Below are 21707 nucleotides of genomic sequence, written 5' to 3'. Positions count from 1 at the left end.
GGTGACACAAATGAAAGCAAAGACACTATGGACATTCAGGGAACTGTCTCTGTTCAAGGGAAGTATTCAGATGACTGTATTTGGACTAGTCTACAGTAAACACCTGAAAACTGTGGACAATGGCTAAAGACACACATAAAGACTTAAGAATCAAGAGAAGAAAGCCACTTCTCATGAAAACCACAGAAAGTCCTATTGTCACCTAGATAAAACTGAATAACTATTAGCTGTTGGTGCAGCTGCAGGAACTGGCCACTAACATCATCACCTGATATTTGTGGTTATTGGTGTTTTCATAGAATCAACCAGGTTGGAAGAGACCTCTAAGATCATCCAGTCCAACCTAGCACCCAGCCCTGTCCAGTCAACTAGACCATGGCACTAAGTGCCTCATCCAGTCTTCTCTTGAACACCTCCAGGGATGGTGACTCCACCACCTCCCTGGGCAGCCCATTCCAACGCCAATCACTCTCTCTGGTGAGAACTTCCTCCTAACATCCAGCCTATACTTTCCCTGGCACAACCTGAGACTGTGTCCCCTTCTTCTGTTGCTGGTTGCCTGGGAGAAGAGACATACTTTTAAATACACCCAGAAAACACCAAAATAATAGAATAATTTTACTGGGCAGACAGCAAACTCTCCAACATTTTGTTTTGAAATGCCTTGAAATACCAAAGCAGAATAGCAAAGACACCAGGACCAATGAAATGCTCATGTCCCCTTTCCTTCCTCATTTAGACTTCTCAATGTGTTTTTTCTCTCTTGATTTTTTTTTTTTTTTTTTTGTTCTCCCTGCATGTTTTATTTGATTAGACTAACATAGTTGGGGACATGAGTGATACCAGAAATAACTAAGTAGCCAATTTGGATGCAAATTGTATAAAAGAAAGTGTGTTTTGGGGGAAGATTGTAAAGAAAGTTAAGAGGGTCATTCATTTTTACATTATGATAAGGACTTGTGCTTAGTGGCTTTCTCTTAGAAACAAAACCAACCAACATTAAAACTTAAGTCTCAGATTGAACATACAAGAATACCATGAATTTTAGGAGAAGAACAGACTCAAATCTAGCAGCAAACAAAAATTCTCAGTGTCCTTTTTGTGCAAGTGTACAAGGTAAGCACAGCCACAAAACAAGTTAACCCCTTTGGTTGTGATTCAGAAATTATTCCAAGTAGATGTTGTAGATGTATTGAAATTGCATTCAAATGCCCTCTTAGAACTTTTATTCCACCAGAATATTTTGGGTTAGGTTTGTTGTATGGTCTTGACCCACTGATTACTGCCTGTAGTCACCATTTGGCCCCAAACCCTGTTGCAATTTAAACTGTTCCTGCTGAACAAGTTTCAAAGGGCTATGAGTAAGAAGGTGCACTAAACTGCTATGATTTCTGATCTCTCTTAAGGGAATAACACATCTTCTCAGGTAATTGAATACAGGAATGATCTGAGTAATCTCAGCTGGAAGGCAACACAAATTCTTTCATCTTCTTGTCTATGTCCTAAATCTTTTTGTCTTTTTCCCCCTCTCTTTTTATTTAAAGTGTTAAGTAGTATTTGTTTGTAACTAGCTATGAATGTGCTTTCCAATAACTTTCAAGTGAAGCCAGCTTTTGGATTTTTTTCCTAACAAATACAATGCTTTTACAATGAGTCACTAGAGCTACACAGCAAAAGCTTTGAGAATTTCTGTTCACGTGAACATTTGGATGGTATGTGCTCAGGTACATTCGTGGTATGAAAGCAAGGGAAGAAGAATGATTTCTTCTGGGAATCTCAGCAAGAATCTTACATCCTTCTCTGTTTCCTAAGACAAATTCACACAACATTGAGAGTGTGAGGAATACTCACTTCTTCTGCCTCATTTTCTAAGACTTTCATACATAGAATCATAAAATCAACCAGGCTGGAAGAGACCTCCAACACCATCCACTCCAACCTAGCACCCAGCCCTAGCCAGTCAACTAGACCATGGCACTAAGTGCCTCATCCAGGCAATTCTTGAACACCTCCAGGGACGGTGCCTCCACCACCTCCCTGGGCAGCCCATTCCAATGCCAATCACTCTCTCTGGCAACAACTTCCTCCTAACATCCAGCCTATGCTTCCCCCAGCACAACTTGAGACTGTGTCCCCTTGTTCTGTTGCTGGTTGTCTGGGAGAAGAGACTGACCCCCACCTGGCTACAACCTCCCTTCAGGTTGTAGCCCTCAGCCTCCTCTTCTGCAGACCAAACACCCCCAGCTCCCTCAGCCTCTCCTTATAGGGTTTGTGTTCCAGGCCTCTCACCAGCTTTGTCACCCTTCTCTGGACACGTTACAGCACCTCAACATCTCTCTTGAATTGAGTGGCACAGAACTGGGCAGAGTACATGAAAAGGAACATTTAAATGCTTCAGACTCCAATTTCTTGAAGATAACTGGAGATGGACAACCTAATATGCTAGACATTTCCCTAATTTTGTTGTTCAGGTTTTTCAAGTTAAAGATACATAAGCATTTATACTGATTCTAACTAACTGCACTTCACAGTGAATTTACACTTACATAACAGGAAAAATTCAAATTATGTGGTAGCCCCATAGATTGTGACTGAGATCTATGGAACCACAGCTTAAACTCTCAGTCAATATGTTAGCACTGAAAGTCCATCTTATTAAAAGTGAAAGAAATGTAGAATTAACAACAGACTATAAAAGGAGACTGATTTTGTTTAATTGAGAACTATATTAATGAATAAAAACAACAGCTAAACCTCAGCACTACCTACCACTTATGTGTTTGATGACACAACATCTCTTCACACTGTTTTTTATATCCTTTTAATCTGTATCAAGCCACAGTCTAGATAGAGAACAGGTATCTGCCACCCTTTGAAATGTGACATCTAGTGTTTACTGAATGGAGGGAAAAGTAGGACCCAGATACAACACAAAAAATTGCTGCAAAAATAAATTCAATGAATTAAAAATTGCTGCAATCCCTCTATCATACTTAGTTATGTGCATTCAACAACTCTCACTATAATATTGATATATTTCACATTCACAGAACTAAATACATTGTCTTCTATGTCCTTCTCTTTTGCAGCTTTGAGTTCCTCATCCCATGTTCCTTGTTACTCATCCTAAAATCCTACACTGTTCAGATGTCTCAGGTAGGTCGAGACTGGGCACTAAAAAGATGTGCACTTAGGTAGCATATCTGAGATGGAATATATGTTAACATGCACTGTAAAGATACCGCAAGAGATTTCAGTTCTGATGTAAAAGGAAGGCTGTTCAGGTTTGAGCCTGGACTGCACAGTGCTGGAGAACATAGAGTCATACTATCTATCAGTACCACTACCCCCAGGTCTCTTTCTTCCTGGCTGCTCTCCAGCCACTCTGACCCCAGCCTGTAGAGTTGCTTGGGGTTGTTGTGGTCAGAGTGCAGAACCCTGCACTTGGCCCTGTTAAATCTCATCCCATTGTCCTCTGCCCACCCATCCAGCCTGTCTAGGTCCCTCTGCAGGGCTCTCCTACCCTCCAACAGATCAATACCTGCTCCTAGCTTGGTGTCATTTGCAAACTTACTGATGCTGGACTCAATCCTCTCATCCAGATCATTAATAAAGATATTGACCAGGACTGGGCCCAGCACTGATCCTTGTCATTAGAGCTAATGAAGGAGCTAAGTACTTAAGCTTTAATGTCTTCTCCTCATTTGTCCATCTCTATCCCAAGAATTATGTGGTAAAATCAATATTAGTTGAGCACTTTTTCAATTTGATGGGAGAAGAGAATTAAAATGTTAATTTCTTCTCCTTCCCCATAACCATCCACAAGGGTTTCAGTAATTTCAGTAATTCAGTGCATTTAGTCAAAATATTTTAGGGTAGGTGACTTATACCATACAATTGTGACAGTCATGCACTGATCTGTTGCCATGTAATACCTTTTTTACTATACCACACCTGTGCAACCCGCAATCACTGTACTGATATCATTGTACACTATATAAAAAAACAATTAAATGAGGCTCTCTGCCAAAAGCTGCCAGCCACAGTCTTCAAGGTTTGGCCTTTCATGGACTTTAAAGCAAGGTGAATCTAATTCAGTGAAGTCTGTTTAGTGCTGCAAATACAACACAATCAGAATTAGGATTATTATGTTGTAGCGCACACCAATGGAGGTGCTGACATCTGAGGTAGGGATAAGTTTATACAGTACTGATGCTGAACCATTTATTAGTATTAAGATGTCAGTGTGAGATTTAACAAATACCTCCAGCACTCAAAGAATGAGTTTTTAAATATCTTTCAATAATCCAACAGAAAGGATCCTAACATAAAAATGTAAACATTCATGAAATTAAATTATTTAAGTGTGAATTCCTGCATCTTTTGTTCTAGTGACTTTCTGTTGCTTGCTCTTCATATCCTTCCAACATTTTCTTCTAAAGTAAAACCCAATTATATTTTTTAAACCTTGGCAACAATAATATTTTGATAATTTACTTAAACATCTCCACAAAAATCTATCAATAGCCACAACCTCTCAATGTTTTGTGCATGAAAAAGAAACTAAAAAACCTTTGTATGTATTTCTTACAGTGTTTTAGTCATGTTCTCTTAAATTATTTTTAGAACCATTATGAAGTAGTGCTATGTTCTCTCTTATAGTAATCAAATTATAAAAGCAATGTTTAAAGAAAATAGAATCTGCAGAATCAATCAATCTGTGTTAGGAAAATGCCAGAATTAACATTACCCTAGCAGCATTCATTTCGCAACCATCTAAAAGTACTTCTGGAGCCAAGAACTGAACCCAGCCACCCAAGATTCAGCCTGATGCTTTAGACTCGTTCACAGTCCATCATCTGATGATGCACAGCCTTTTGCTGCTTGACCTAAAAGACCAAGTCACAGCCAACTATCTGGTTGCAGCTACAGTGATAAAGGCATACACTTTGTGATTTATACATTTGTTTACTAACAGTTTGGAAACTGGATTCCTGAATGCTCTTCCTGGCAAAAAGGCCTGGAGATGGTTACAGACAGCTCACTAGCATCTTTATTCTGCAAGACCAGGATGATGTGCCCAGAATTTGAGTCTGGAGAGGAGTCTGTGTTGCTTTGGTCCAGTAGAATGAAATCTGGGTCTGTCATTTTCTAATGAAAGCAGAAAGGCAGAATTTTGCAAAACAAGGCTTGAAAGAACTAAAGTTTGAGTGGTTGGTTACCTTAGGCTGCCAAACTTATGACTGTACTGGAATTGTTCCCAATGTTTTTAGATGAATTAGCTAAATATCAGAAAATTCTATTTTCACTTTGTCTTAAATGTATTCTAGTGCTTGAGTTTCCTGCACCATGATGGGGTATTTTTGGTTGGTTTTGGTTTGGCTTGGTTTGGTTGTTTTCTTAATGTCTAAAACTAATTATACTGGTTTGGGTTCTGAGTAAGCTATGTGATGCCTTTCTCAGGGTTGAAGCCTGGCACATGTGCATGTTTTTATAGAACCCTACTGACAAAAGCTGTGATTCCAATGCATTGCCTTTTCCTGGTTACCAAACCAGACTTAATTTTGTGAAGGAGTGGTGGTTGCTGCCTCCTGTGATGAGTTTCCTGCCTTATCAGGCTGACGAGAACAGACAGCCTAGCTGTAGTCCCAACAGCAAACACCCAAACACTGCATTTCACTGAAAGTTAAACACAGTTAAAATCTGGGGACTGAGATTTAGTTGTGGTTCATGCACATTCAATTCCTTCAGTGTGAGCTGGCTATCCTGTCAAGTGAAGACAAAGCTAATAGGATTACTAACTGCTAATGAAATTCCTCTATGAATCGCACGATGCCATCAATATTTATCCACCATCTTGTGTGGCAGATATATCTTGCCCAGGTATAAAAGTGATTTCTGAAGCCTTCTATACCAGTAATGGAATCTCTGATGCTTTTGTGTCCTCATCTATCTGTAACTACACACACAACAAAGGAGACAAGGTTCCCACACAGAATCATAGAATCAACCAGGTTGGAAGAGACCTCCAAGATCATCCAGTCCAACCTAGCACCCAGCCCTGTCCAATCAACTAGACCATGGCACTAAGTGCCTCAGCCAGGCAATTCTTGAACACATCCAGGGACAGTGACTCCACCACCTCCCTGGGCAGCCCATTCCAATGCCAATCACTCTCTCTGGCAACAACTTCCTCCTAACATCCAGCCTATACCTCCCCTGGCACAACTTGAGACTGTGTGCCCTTGTTCTGTTGCTGGTTGCCTGGGAGAAGAGACCAACCCCCACCTGGCTACAGCCTCCCTTCAGGTAGTTGTAGACAGCAATGAGGTCTGCCTTGAGCCTCCTCTTCTCCAGGCTAAACAACTCCAGCTCCCTCAGCCTCTCCTCATCATGTCTTCCTTTGCAATCACTCATTCAAATTGTGATAAATTGTGGGAAGCAACTCAAGGACCAAATTTTCCTGGTACTGCAGAGATGCAAACAATCCCCACAATTTTGTCTGAATAATGTTTCATTGGGAAATTCCACACTTGCATTTTATATTATTCAAATAATAGAATCATAGAATTGTTTGAGTTAGAAGGGACCTACAAAGGTCATCTAGTCCAATCCCCCTGGCCCACAGTAAGCAAAGATTCAGTTGCCCACAGTCCTGTCAAGCCTGACCTTGGATTGTCTTCAAGGATAGGGCCTCAACTCTGGGCAACCTGTTCCAGTGTTTCACTACCCTGGATCAGTCCTGGGACCAGTCTTGTTCAACATTTTGTCAGTGATATGGACAGTGGCACTGAGTGCATCCTCAGCAAGTTTGCCAACAACACCAAGCTGTGTGGTGCAGCAGACAAGCTGGAGGTAAGGGATGCCACTCTGCTCTGGTGAGACTCTACCTGGAGTATCCATTCCAAGAAGGATGTGGATGGGCTGAAGCATGTCCAGAGAAGGGCCACTGGGATGATCAGAGGGCTGGAGCAGCTCTTCTATGAGGACAGACTGAAAGAGTTGGGGCTGTTCAGTCTGGAGAAGAGAAGGGTCCAAGGTGACCTTATTGTGGCCATGCAGTATCTGAAGGGGGCCTACAAAAAAGCTGGGGAGTGACTTTTTAGGCTATCAGGTACTGACAGGACTAGGGGGAATTGAGCAAAGGTGGAGGTGGGGACATTCATCCTGGACATGAGGAGGAAGTTGTTCAGCATGAGAGTGGTGAGAGCCTGGAATGAGTTGCCCAGGGAGGTGGTTGAGGCCCCATGTCTGGAGATGTTTAAGGATGAGGCTGTGGGCAGCCTGCTCTAGGGTAGGGTGTCCCTGCCCATGGCAGGGGGTTGGAACTAGATGATCCTTGTGGTCTCTTCCAATCCTGCCTGATTCTATGATTTTACCTTCACGGTAAAGAACTTCATTCTAATGTCCAACCTGTATCTACTCTTCTCTAATTTAAAATCATTGCCCCTCATATGCCTATCTCCTTCCTCTGTATGCTTTCACTTCTTTCTACAGAATAGGAAAACCATGAACACGTGGTTAGCAGATTATCAAAAAAGAGGTTAATATCTTAAACTCTTCAAGAAATTGCTAGGAAAAGGTGGAGAGCAAAACAATCTATGTTTTAAAAGACTTGTATTTTCTGAAAAACACTTTTTTTTTGCCAACCTTTTTATTTTTCCCTCCAATCCCTTCTTCCTCTTCCCTTTTTAAATCTTATTGCTATAGAGAATCTGAGGAAAAAAATTATTACCATTTGTGAAAGTGAAAGAACCATATTACATACTTTGTGATTGATCATTTGAAGCATGTGAACCCCAGAAGAGGACTGAAAACACAGGAGAACAGAGAGGATTGCCTTGGACGTTTTGAGACATACAAACTCCCACAAATCAAGTGCACAGGACAAAGTATGCCTGCGAACATCCACTAAGCTGGTGCAGAGAGACTAGGACAAGTGGTTTGATCTTCTGTGAAGTAGAAGGATCATTCTACCAATGACCTATCAAGAGAAGTGCCTGCATACTTTCACTGTTTTGTATGTTAGAACAAATCATAGAATCAACCAGGTTGGAAGAGACCTCCAAGATCATCCAGTCCAACCCAGCACCCAGCCCTAGCCAGTCAACATAGAATCATAGAATCAACCAGGTTGGAAGAGACCTCCAAGATCATCCAGTCCAACCTAGCACCCAGTCCTGTGCTGATTATTTAGCCTACTGCCTAGGCTGGTAAGGCAAACAATGAACACCCTCAGCCATATATATATATATATATATATACACCCCACAAGCATTTTTGTTGAAATAATGTTCCAATTTTGAACATATTTTTACACAAGTAAGCTACTAATTCAAAGGGTTTTTGTTTCTCTGATGATTCTAATAAAAGCATTAATTTTAAAAAGAATTAATACATCAATAACAAAACCAGGGAGATGACTTACAGTAACTTATTTCAAGTTATCTAACTGTGCCAGACAGTAACTATTCTTATAAACCAGTGCCTCTCTAAGCCCTAGCCAAGGATATTTCATTTGATATCCAAGTTTTTTTGCCTATGGGAAAAGCACTTTACATTTTAGTTGCTAGCAACAAGCATAAGAGAATATGCTGTAAATAACTAGCTACTTTGAACTTTTGGGTCCTGTTATGCACACAAGTTATCTACTCTGAAAAGGCATCATATAAACATGTCAAATTACTCAACCCTATGAAAAATGCTTTTCATCTGAATCAGAAGTTAAAACTTTTTCTGACTTTAGAGAAACTGGAACTTGAAAAGATAAAAACTTTAGGCTTGATTTTTCTTTGCCCAGAGCATATGTTATATAAACACAAATCCCCAAAAGGTGCCAAGAATTGTCCCTCTGTTTTTCTAAATGATCATGTGTGCAGTCTAGCTGAAAAGACGCATCGATTATGTCTACATAAACAACAAAAGCCCTTAAAAAAAATATCTAGATCAAAAGCCTGTCAAACACTGAACAGGAAAGAGAAATCCTGCTTTAAACATGGCCTCTTTCAAGTCTGAATTCAATCCCATGAAGTAAAAACAAAGGTTTTCATAATGAGAGGTATTTAAAATGGCTTTATTTTTTGAACTTAACCAGGGATTCTTTTTTCTGTTCGTTACCTTTTATCTTTCTTACACTGGGACAGAATTCTGCAAAAGGTAGTTCATAGCTTGAAATGAATGCAGAAATTGTTTAGTCATAGTCCAGTGTTCCCAGTACATACTTCTAAATATTTTCATTAAAATGTGACAATTATAATTTACTGACATAATGAGTTTCTCCTTTTTCAACCACCCAATATCATCCATTGTTAAGATAAGGGCAAAGCCCTCAAAGCTTAGCAAAGTTCTTAACAGATGAGATGCATTTTTAATGTGTTTTCCCCTCTTTCCCCTCACTTTAGTAGTCAGAAATCACAAAGTAAGCTGAAGTATGAAGTCAAATACTTCTAAAAGTAGAGTTTAGAAAATAAAAGAAATTTTAACAGATCTATGCCTGATGAAATCGAATCCTCACATTTGATTTCCTACTCTGTTACTAAGGTTAGCATGCAAGCATATGGCATCATTTACAACATATCATTAGTGATGTCTTTCAGATGAAGCTGTGATTTGATTGTCCCACATCAATATATATAAATAATAACACAAACCTAATGTGAAACACTTGCCACATGTTTAACCAGCTCAATAATGTAACATTTTCCTCAACTACATGGTCAGAATCCAGTTTTAAAGCAGCTCATGTCTACTACTGCTGGTGACAACACATGGTTTTTCAGGTTTGGCTAATGGATAGTTGCCTCAGGAAAAAAACAAACCATCAATTCCCATTTGGTGGTTAAAAACAGTAGGTTTGCTCAATTTATTAATTTTAATTGAGAATTCTATAGCATGGATTATCATATACTAGAACATAATAGCCAAGTATGAGACATGCAGTAGATAGTTCATCTTGGATATTCTAACCAGAAAGAGATAATTGCATATAGAATCAACCAGGTTGGAAGAGACCTCCAAGATCATCCAGTCCAACCTAGCACCCAGCCCTAGCCAGTCAACTAGACCATGGCACTAAGTGCCTCAGCCAGTCTCTTCATGAACACCTCCAGGGACAGCGACTCCACCACCTCCCTGGGCAGCCCATTCCAATGCCAATCACTCTCTCTAGCAACAACTTCCTCCTAATATCCAGCCTAGACTTCTCCCGGCACAACTTGAGACTGTGTCCCCTGGTTCTATTGCTGGTTGAAGAAGTGCAGCTATAAGGTGCCTCATCCAGTCTTTTCTTGAACACCTCCAGGGACAGTGACTCCACCACCTCCCTGGGCAGCCCGTTCCAATGGCAAATCACTCCCTCTGTGACTGGCCTCTCAAAGTACATTTGGCTGGCAACGATTTCGATATCCATTATCTCACTAACACAGCTCTAGACTAAGAAATTACTGACAGCTCCATGGCATCAGCACTAGAAACAGACTTTTCACAAAACTCAGCTGTTTAGGAGATAACAGGTCTGTCTTTGAAAATGTAGTATCAAAGCATAAGCAGCAAAAGAGCCAAGAAAGTTAAAATTACACCAGTGAACTCATTGGGCAATTGTTACCCTGATGTGCTGAATTCTACCTTGTGTCAAAAGGTGAATTGGTTAGCACAGAGCATGCTCTTTTAAAGTAGTATTTCAAGAGATGCTCTAATAAGACAAAAAACCTGAAGTTAGGCATACTTCCTTGAAAGAAAAGGGTCTAGAAAAGCACTGAAAACATAGTCTATTCATTTTTTCCTCCTGGCACTCAGGATGCCAGGTCATTGTGGATATTTCTAGCATATTTTCTCTCACAGTGCTTTCCACATCCAAGTATTTCATATGGATTTGCCTTATATCTGGAAAACTTTTACCAACCTTTGTTATGCTTACTCCATGTTTTTGGCACATACAAAAGAATTATCTCTTTGGAAAGAAATTAATGAAAGAGATCCAGCCTTAATAATGTTCCAAGGAACAAAGGTTGTAAAATTGTTTTCTACTGGAATGTTGAACTTATCAGAAGATCATACACTCAAGCCAATAGCATTTGTCTTTGCTGTCATGCAAAAGACAGTGAGTCACCTACAGTACAAGAGAATCATTCTGCAAATCGTTTAGAACTGTGTGGCATCTGATTAAACTAATCCACATCTTTCTATAACGCCAAAATAAACAGTCCCTTTCCCACAATGTGTAAACATTGTTCCCATAACTTTCCTTTGAAATGTCATGAAAAGGTTAAGTGACATTTCATTATTTACCTTGACTAATGAATTGCTCCATGCTGTTTTTGAAAGGCTGGAGGTGCTCCTCTAGTGACAGCTGATAAACTTTTGCTGCTTCTGTCTCACATACTGAAAATGAAGAAACAGATTAGTTTAGTATGACATATCAAAATATGGATCTGCATAGGGTAATAGAAGACAAACTAAAATTAGTGCACTGCCAGTGAAACTGCTAGAATATTTGCCTGAAATACAACAAATTCAACTGCTGGAATATCTGCCTACTTACAAACACTATGATAATATATTCAGGGACAGTTAAGCCCCCAGTCAAATGTTTTTGACCAAAATACTCAGATGACCAGCATGCTACTTTAAATGAACTGTAACAAAAAAAAGTTAACAAAATTATTAGTATTACATTGTCTTGAATGAGAAAGACAAATTTGAGGGATTCAAAAGAAAGGGAACAAAATTATAAACTCAGATAGCAGGTTGTGGTGATAAATCTGGCCCCAGATGAGAGTGCCTGAATCAAAATGATGTGCAAAGTCTGCACCAAATAGTGGGAAGGACTTTAATTCAGTGAGTAAAGCCAGGTGAGGGTTTACTGCTAAAACAATAGCTGTAGTGAAGTGCCTTGCTTTATTCAGAAGTAATAGCATAAAATTACTGAAGAGAAAGATTATCAGAGCACAGTTATCATGTCTCAAAACTTGCGAGAGACCTTGGAGAAAGGCAGCTTGGTTATTGGTTATACAGACCAGGACAGAGGAAATGTAGTCTGAAGCAGTCCTGACACTGATTATTCATTGTTCAGGTGGTACTGTTATACTTCACCAACTAATTTAATTTGGGGCAACAGAAGACTTAACACTACTACTTCAAGAGAATCATAGAATCAACCAGGTTGGAAGAGACCTCCAAGATCATCCAGTCCAACCTAGCACCCAGCCCTAGCCAGTCATCTAGACCATGGCACTAAGTGTCTCATCCAGGCTTTTCATGCCAATAGCCTGAAGCAGTCCCTTTTCAAAGTCTGTAAGAAAATGAATGGATGTCCTATCCTTTACATTCAACTTGCTATGGAAAAGAAAACTGCACAGTGTCATCAGAATGCAAAGTCTGTTCTTTAAACGTTCAGATACTGGAAGCTCTTCCATGGCTAGTTTGTTTGTGTTTGTATGTGGGGTAGTGGGTAAAGGGAAGACAGTTAATGTTTCTCCAAGTTTTGGTGGAGTAGTTTTTTGTTTGTTCCTCTACTCCTCCTGTTAAAAGATTAAAATCAATGTTGCTCAGAAAAATGACAGTTCAAGTTCATTTCTGAGACTATTTCCAAATTGCAAATGGTGTCTAAACCATTTAAATATCCAAAAGAAAACACAAGGAACACATCCCTTTTTCTTGCTTTATAGAAACTAAGATATTCTATGTAGCATCCAACTTCCAAAACCAGAAGAAATTCTGTCCTTATCATCATACTAATATCAACATTGTGATGCTAATGATAAATTAGTTCATTGGATGCCTTCATTAAAAACAATTAACAGTCCTGTAAGCTCTTCTTAAGTCTCCCAGTTCTCCATGGCACCAAGACCAGTATTGTGTACTCCCTGCACAACTTGTTGGATATAGCATCCATTTATCAAGTTCTGTAATTTGTCACCAGAATATAAACTCAGCTGCTATTTGGATGACATATTGTTATTCCTGACTGCAACTGAAGAAATTAAGGTGCTGATCATATGAAAGGAGTGCAACACACTACACAGAAATTGGTATTTCTGCCCATGTGAAGGAGGTTTCACTTGACATTTCGGTGCAACAGAGTAGTGGAACAGGATGCTCAGATGAGTCTCCTCTGGGGTCTTTCAAAACCCACCTAGGTGCATTCCTGTGCAGCCTGATCTAAGTATACCTGCTTTAACAAGTGGGATGGACTAGATGACCTCTGGGAAGTCCCTTTCAATCCCTACCATTCTGTGAGTTTGTGAATAAGATCCTGAATAAACATTTGTGACAGAAGAGCATTTAATGATGTTTAACCATTATCAAGGTGAAACAAGCAAAGAAAAAAGTGAGAATGCCAACAGCCTTCTAAATTTTACTTCTATTTTGTCTTCAGCTTCACAATTAAACACATTCCTCTCCATGAAATAGCATAGCTAAAAATCCAAGATATGAAAGGTACAAGTTGGCAAAGTCAACCTACTGTGATGAGTTTGGAAGAATGTTGTCTGAAACAAAAGCTTGTCTCTTTTTATGATAACAGACTCAGAATTTGCTCTATTATCATTCCTCTTCAAACAGGGCCAAATATTCTCTCATCTTGGGAGACATGTACACCAATAAATATCTTGAACAAAGCCAGCATGTTTCTAAGTTCAGTTTATTTTAAGCAGATTCGAAATTTTTGTGTAATGAAAGAACTGAAAGATATTCAGGCCAAAAGATGGTCATGGAAGAAGTCACAAAAGCCAAGTAGTAGGAAGAAGCTTATCTCTCAACTTGGAATTGCCCAGACAGGAATAAAGAAATTAAAATCTTCATACTGCTTTGTGCAAGGTGGAAGTTTCAGTGCCCTGTGTTTTCAAATGCTCAGTCCTCATGCAGTGATCTTATGCACTGACCTTCTTCATGTGGTTAAGCAACAAACTATGAAAGGCAGAGGGTTATATTCAAACTAGGAGCCTCCTAGAACCAATCTGCTGGGCACACAACAGAATCATAGAATCAGTCAGGGTTAGAAGGGACCACAAGGATCATCTAGCTCCAACCCCCCCTGCCATGGGCAGGGACACCTACCCTAGATCAGGCTGCCCACAGCCTCATCCAGCCTGGCCTTAAGTATCTCCAGGGATGGGGCCTCAACCAGCTCCCTGAGCAATCCATTCCAGGCTCTCAACACTCTCATGCTGAACAACTTCCTCCTCACCTCCAGTCTGAACCTAACCGCCTCCAGCTTTGCTCCATTCTCCCTCGTCCTATCACTACCTCATAGCCTAAAAAGTCCCTCCCCATCTTTTTGTAGGCCCCCTTCAGATACTGGAAGGCCTCCTCTTCTCCAGACTGAACAGCCCCAACTCTTTCAGACTGTCCTCATAGCAGAGGTGCTCCAGCCCTTACAAATCATGTGCCAAACATTTTGCTCATAGATAGACAGGGCTCTCAAAAGTTCCTGATCTAGAAATTTATGTGAAAAACTATATTCAAAACTTGGTTAAAGCTTTTTTAAAACTGCAGTTCCAGCTGTGTTCATTATTTCAAGAATCTCATCTCATTCTCTATTTATATGTTAAAATAAAATTCATTTCCATTTTAAAGGTACTGTTAGCTTACTCATCCTGCATCTTTCAACAAATGTATTGGCTTAGGTCAATATACTAAAAATCACAACAAGTTTCACAACAGCTAGTATTAAGAGACATCTATACATAAAAGGAAAAGAAGAATGACAAATGTTCTGTGCATTGCATTAAAACTTTTGGAAAGCAGTTCTAAGAAGCATTGCATTCAGTCTCACTATCAAGAATAGTTGCTTAACTACTTTCAAAAGAAGGGAAAAAGCTTACAAGGTTCAGAACATCTTTTTAATGCATGTTTCCCATCTCATCCTGTTGGATACTAAATTTTAGGCTTTGAAAGCACACATTTTTTTTCTAATCTTAAAATGTGTCTTGTTTTCTCAAGAAAAGATTAGCTGTTCTTCAGGCTTACTGTATTGTCTTTGGTCAGGATAATAATGGGCAGCATAAATTCATAGAATCATAGAATCAACCAGGTTGGAAGAGACCTCCAAGATCATCCAGTCCAACCTAGCACCCAGCCCTGTCCAATCAACTAGACCATGGCACTAAGTGCCTCACCCAGACTTTGCTTGAACACCTCCAGGGTTGGCAACTCCACCACCTCCCTGGGCAGCCCATTCCAATGCCAATTTTCTTTCAAGTACCCTCAAAAGATCACAAAAGAGCAAAAAAAAACCCCTCAAAATAAACTAAACCAAAATCAACAACAAAAACCTCAAAAAACAACAACAAAAACCCAAATACAAAACAAGCAGAACTGTGAACTACCTTGGATGAGCGATTAACAAGTCCACTAGGTTATTATGGTTGATCAGTTCTGAAATCACTTATTTCTCTATTGAAGTCCCATACAACTTAGGTGGAATTTCAAGACTGCTTAAGGTACTTTAGTCTTTCAAATATCAATGTAAGTTGTGCTCTATTTGGTTCTAGGTCATCAAGGAAGTTTTGAAATGATATCCTGAATTTCCAAAGGTCCTGAGTACTCAGTGTATCACAGAGGATGTGTCGGTGTCCTTCTTGCATGAAAGGTATAAAGCAACATAACCAGTGTTATTTGGAGATTTCCTCAGTGTTTTCTGGATTCCTTACAACTGCAACCTGTGACTTTAAAAGAAAGCTTAGACTACCTAGACAAAAAAAATAGTGTCCTCATCAAAAGACAAACTGATGAACTCAGCCACGAGTACAGAAAGAGCTCTCAATTTTCTTCTATTTATTTTTTGTGGAATTGTAAAGACTTACACTAAGAACTGCTGAATCTTCAAGGGCTTCCATAGACAGCTCCTTGTTTGGAGTTCTAAGGACAGTAAAATATGACTCACAGATTCACTGAAAGCCTGGCTTTAGTTTACATCTGGTTTAGGTTTAGGAGTCTGCATGCTGCATAGCTGCAGGAGTTAACTCTTTCGGTGACAGCTGAACAAACAGCTAGAATTTGTGAAGGTGCTGCTGTTAATGAGCAGGCAAAAGTAAAGATTTCATTTCATTGAAAATATCTGTTTCTGTAAAGGCAGGTTGTACAGACAACTGTAGGACTGACCAAAACTACTGTTGCTATGTTACTTTGTTAATAATTACCTTGAGAGATTTGACAATTTATTTTAAATTCTTTAAAACATCTTTTTATCAGAATATGGATCTGTGTAGCCTACAAGAAAGAAAAAAATCATAATAGTGAAAAATCTTCATTCCTATTTATAGGAAACCTATTGACACAGAACAAGAGAAACACAGACACTGCAAAACATCTTAACAGAAAGTTTTTGATGAGGCACTGAATTTAAACTAAGAATATAAATTTTTTTCTTCATTTCAAATCTCTCTCCTCCAGATCTCTGCCTTCTTTTCTTGAAACAACTTGGAATACCAGAAAAGGAGGGTATTTAAAAAAAATACTAGGGATTTCTGGGAAACTTCTTAGGATGGACTTAATTTCATGAAACTTTATGAGACTAGACTCAAAACCTTTCCCAGTTTTGGAAAAGCAATCCCTTGTTTTCTGTCATCTGTAACAGGACTCTGGATGGCTTAGGCTGCTTAACTTGAACTGAAGTTGAAATTAACACTACTCTTCTTCATAGAATCATAGAATCAACCAGGTTGGAAGAGACCTCCAAGATCATCCAGTCCAACCTAGCACCCAGCCCTAGCCAGTCAACTAGACCATGGCACCAACAGGGATGGCGACTCCACCACCTCCTTGGGCAGCCCATTCCAATGCCAATCACTCTCTCTGTGAAGAACTTCCTCCTAACATCCAGCCTATACTTACTCCGGCACAACTTGAGACTGTGTCCCTTTGTTCTGTTGCTGGTTGCCTGGGAGAAGAGACCAACCCCCACCTGGCTACAACCTCCCTTCAGGTAGTTGTAGACAGCAATGAGGTCCCCCCTGAGCCTCCTCTTCTCCAGGCTAAACAACTCCAGCTCCCTCAGCCTCTCCTCATAGGGTTTGTGTTCCAGGCTCTTCACCAGCCTTGTTCCCGAATACAAGTGGCACCAAAATGCTGACAAAGTCCTAGTTCCATAGTCAGAATTGTGATGGAAAGAGCATCTTGTGAATACAAAAAGAGACAATCATGTGTGGAAACGGAAGGGAAGATGTGCAGATGAAAATGTGTCTTTGTTTTTAAAGCCAGCAAATCAGAGAACTGCAGAATCACCAAAGGATGCAATCTCAGTTTGCAAAGTCATCCATGTACCCCAGGCAGAGTTGTTGGTCACAAAGAGAAAAATTTCATCTCAAACTATACCTCGGCTGCACGTTTAGAGTTGGGGTCTCTTTCTAGGTATTGGGGATAACTACTGAGGCAAGATGCATGATTTCTCAAAAGCTGAAAGTTATGAGACAGAAATAGTAAGGAATCAAAGCACAGAATGCCTACTACTATGTCACCTCTCTCAGTCCCACACTGTCCCCAATCCAAGTACAATTTCTCAAAGTCTTTCTATTGCACAAGTCAATTCCAATGCTTGGATTAAACCCTAAAGCACAGAGCAGCTCTACAACTAGCAGACCCAAGATGAATAGACAATTTTAGGTGACTTAAGAGAAACACAGAAAAAACAAAAAGACAGAACTTGTATTTTTCCAAGGTACTGTGGGGCTTTTCTTGGAACATACTTTTTAAAATATCAAGTGTCTTAGGCATTTGCAGAACGTTATAAACATTCACAATTATATCTAATCAGAGAGATGTACGAGGCCACAAACACATCCTAGCTTTTGATCCATGGAGATTTTTTCAGTGGGTTGTAAACACTGACAGTAAGGGAAAAAAATGTGTAACTACAAAAATAATATTTATCATAATTACTTCATGTAATCCATTTCCAATAAAATAGATGTATTACTCATCTCTTCAAAATTTCCACTAGTCATATTTATTTTGTGCTTGACATTGTTTCTAATTCTTTCTGCTGAGTTTCAGTGAAAGGTCTGCAATAAGTGACAACTAATGAATTAGCTTTTGATTTGCAAGAATAAACTGACTATTGTAAAGCTAAAATGTTAATGGGTAGCCAAAAGCCAAACTTCTAAACAGTTTTAACTTGCCACAAGCACTTCATAAATATTCTCTCACTGACATTTTAGTATCCTAGTTTTTTCCTAAACTAAATATATCTTGAAGAATTTAATGGGCCACAAATACAACATTTTCCCAAAGCACAACTCTACCTCCATCGAGCACCAGAGCAGAGAAGATTAAAACATTGATTCCACATCTTTTTGCCTTACCTCTAGCATTTTAAGGTGCCTAGAAAAATATACTGAGATAATAACAGATATACAACACAGGTCCTAACCAGTGAGAGTCATGCAGCAATCTTGTGACCCTAGATGCCCAATTTTCTTTGCACGGTGAGTTGATTCAAGTCATGTGGCAAGCACTAAAGTTTCTTCTGTGGAATGACATAGGAGTAGAAGTCATCACTTGGCATGACTGCATCAAGGAACATTGCTGACAGCCAAGAGAGATCAAAAGCAGATCAAGTTGCTTAACACACTATGTCACTGAAGCAAAAAAAAAAAAAGGCTGAAGTGAGAATCCTGGAGAGCTGTGAAATCTGGCAGCAACAGATGGAGCCCAACTCACTTGGTTTGTTAGTAAAAGGATCTACCATTATTTGGTCTTCTATTAAAACAAATAAACAAAGCAACAAAACCTAGCATATGAATGTTATCCCCCTGAGGTGTATATTGCTTTTAAGAAAGAAATGTACAGTTTACAAGTTTTGATATTAAATGGTTTGTGTAGCTTTCGCTACTATCTTAAAGGGAGATTTTTAATTTCAAAAACAAATAGATTGTGAACTTCTCTCTTCTTAACCTTGGAGGAAGCACAGAAGATGCTTTCTAGAAGTATTTTTAACCTACACATTAAATCTGAAGTCTTAGAAAAATCTATTTTCTAACACTTACAAACTGCAAGATAAACAGTTTGTAAAAACTGAAAAATTAACAGAAGCCTCCAGAGTAAAAATGGAAGAAAGGATATAAATCTGATCATTCTGAGTGCTTTAGCCTTTTAAGCAAGCAGCACAACAGTAATACAAACAAAAGTCGTACCAAAAAAAAAACCAAACTTGCAACTGTAGTCAGGGGGAGTTGGTCTCTACTCCCAGGCAACCAGCAACAGAACAAGGGGACACAGTCTCAAGTTGTGCCTGGAGAAGTCTAGGCTGGATGTTAGGAAGAAGTTGTTGGCAGAGAGTGATTTGCCATTGGAATGGGCTGCCCAGGGAGGTGGTGGAGTCACCGTCCCTGGAGGTGTTGAAGAAAAGCCTGGATGAGGCACTTAGTGCCATGGTCTAGTTGACTGGCTAGAGCTGGGTGCTAGGTTGGACTGGGTGATCTTGGAGGTCTCTTCCAACCTGGCTGATTCTATATGATTCTATGAATTAATTATTTTACAGAGTCATAATGATTACATCTGTATGTCTCTGTGTATGCTACCGACATATTCAGATGCAAAATACAGCACTGCCAGAATGAACTGCTATTGTTCCAGTTTTTGTTTTGTTCTTCTTTTATAATAGCCTTCTTCTGCATTGAGACTGATTAGTTTTTTTTTCAATCAGCTCCATAATTTTATGAAAGAATCCTTCTGTAATGGGGCTTACCATAGAAAAACAATTTAAGACAGAATTTCAGAAGCTTTTGTTCCCGGATGAACACATAGCCTCTTCCTCCATTATCCTGTAATGTCGCTGTACATGGTTTGCAGTTAGATACTACCTTGTATAGAATACCCTTGAACTTTTGATACTTCCTGCATCCTGCCTATTATCAGCTTCTCACTGATAGCACAAAAAAGCAAACACTCCCCTCCAGCCCTGAAAACAGGTCCAAGGTTACAGTCCACATCTCCGTATACTACTGGAACGCATTCATGAGCATCCATTTCTGTTATTTTAAATGCAATATTTCCCAGAAATACTCAACATTGCTTTACTCTCACTGACAGAAGGAGAGGATCATATTCAGAATTTTGTTAAAACTTGGTCAGCATTTTAGAGCCTTCTTCCTGCTCAGTCATTTATTAAGGCACTTGCTAGCTCTAGAAACTCATAAGGTTCCAGATGTGCATTAGCAAATCTGGTAGTGTACTTCAACTAAATACAGAAGAAACACACTTTGAAGTAATTTAATCCACTAAGCTAAATCTTGTACTCTCTTTAAAAAGAGACAGTCATGAAACTTGGCTGTTATGGCTCACTGAGAGCATTGCAACAATCAAGCTAACAGCGTATCCAAATTCTTAGTCAATGCCCTTCCAGTCAGTCATATTTTATTTTTTTTAAACACAGATGATTTTTAATTTAGAGTGGCACTTTCCTTTGGAAAATCCACAAAGCACTTTGCACGATTCAGGGCTGGGTGGAATCAATGAATAAGATTGCAAACTGGTATTGAAATAGACTCTTCATACCCAGAAGAAAATGCAGCAGGAGGAGGATACAGTCCCCCAAAACGTTTATAGCAAAGGGAACAGGGAAAAGACTGATGATATCTGCAGTTATTCTTCAGTTTCATTAACTACAGATCAGACTGACAACAGAAACTCCAGCCTAAGGGCTGGATTGGAAGCACAAAGAATTTAACTGCAGACTCATGGCAGAGCAGAGCGTGTAATCTCCATTTTTACAGAACCTCTGCTTTGATCACTGCACAGTGTGGATTTATTCCATAAGAGATTTATACCTGCATGCAAATTTCAACTCTGATCTAAAAACATTAAACCTTTTGTCCATACAGAAACATTTTTGGTGAGTCTGTGGGGAATAATGTCTGTCCCAACACATGTTTGTAAACATGCATCTGAATTCCAGTACCTTTCCTGAATCAGAACTAAGCATCTTCCCTTATATGCAGGCTTTGAGAGTATCCACTCTACACTGCCCTGGTGAGACCTCATCTTGAATACTGTGTTCAGTTTTGGGCTCCCCAGTTTAAGAGGGACAGGGATCTTCTGGAGAGGGTCCAGCAGAAGGCTACAAGGATGATTAGGGGACAGGAGGGCATGGCTTATGAGGAGAGGCTGAGGGACCTGGGGCTTTTTAGTCTGGAGAAAAGAAGACTTAAAGGGGATTTGATAAATGTTCGTAAGTATCTGAGGGCTGCCCAGGAGGGGGGAACAGGCTCTGCTCACTTGCTCTCTGTGCTAAAACAAGGAGCAATGGGGGTAAGTTGCAGCAAAAGAGGTTCTGCCTCAACACAAGGGGGAACTTCTGTACTGTAAGAGTCACAGAGCACTGGAACAGTCTCCCCAGAGAGGTTGTGGGGTCTCCTTCTCTGGAGACTTTCAAGGCCTGTCTGGATGTGTTCCTCTGTGATAGGATTGTCCTGCTCTGGCAGGAGGGTTAGACTCGATGATCTCCTTGGGTCCCTTCCAACTCCTAACATCCTATGATCCTGTCTCTCAGATTATCTGAAAGTTACAAGAGTATAGAAATAAGGTTTCATGGCTAAACTGCATGCCCCCTAGATTGTTCAGGGCAGAAAATAGATGGTGCTGCAGTTTACTGCTCAGTGCCTCACACTGATACAACTTTAATTACCTCTAAATGGTTAAAATACATTTTAAAATATCCAAAAAGAAAGCTTCAGAAGAGCAAGATGAAAAATTCAGATATCATCTGGTAA

At 39.6% G+C, this 21707-nt stretch overlaps 1 protein-coding gene across 4 annotated transcripts in view; it reads right to left on the bottom strand.

The window, feature by feature from the left end:
• Positions 1 to 21707, bottom strand: part of FMN2 (formin 2) — a 157822-nt gene that overhangs the window by 36849 nt on the left and 99266 nt on the right. For all 4 annotated transcript variants that reach the window (XM_064158612.1, XM_064158616.1, XM_064158614.1 and 1 more), the window contains one exon: positions 11287 to 11379. In XM_064158612.1, the coding sequence (XP_064014682.1) occupies positions 11287 to 11379 (93 nt within the window). The remainder of the gene's footprint in view (positions 1 to 11286; positions 11380 to 21707) is intronic.

The sequence above is a fragment of the Pogoniulus pusillus genome, chromosome 18 (genome assembly GCF_015220805.1).
Source record: "Pogoniulus pusillus isolate bPogPus1 chromosome 18, bPogPus1.pri, whole genome shotgun sequence".
Lineage (NCBI taxonomy): Eukaryota > Metazoa > Chordata > Aves > Piciformes > Lybiidae > Pogoniulus > Pogoniulus pusillus.
This window is presented reverse-complemented; position numbering and strand designations above follow the sequence as displayed.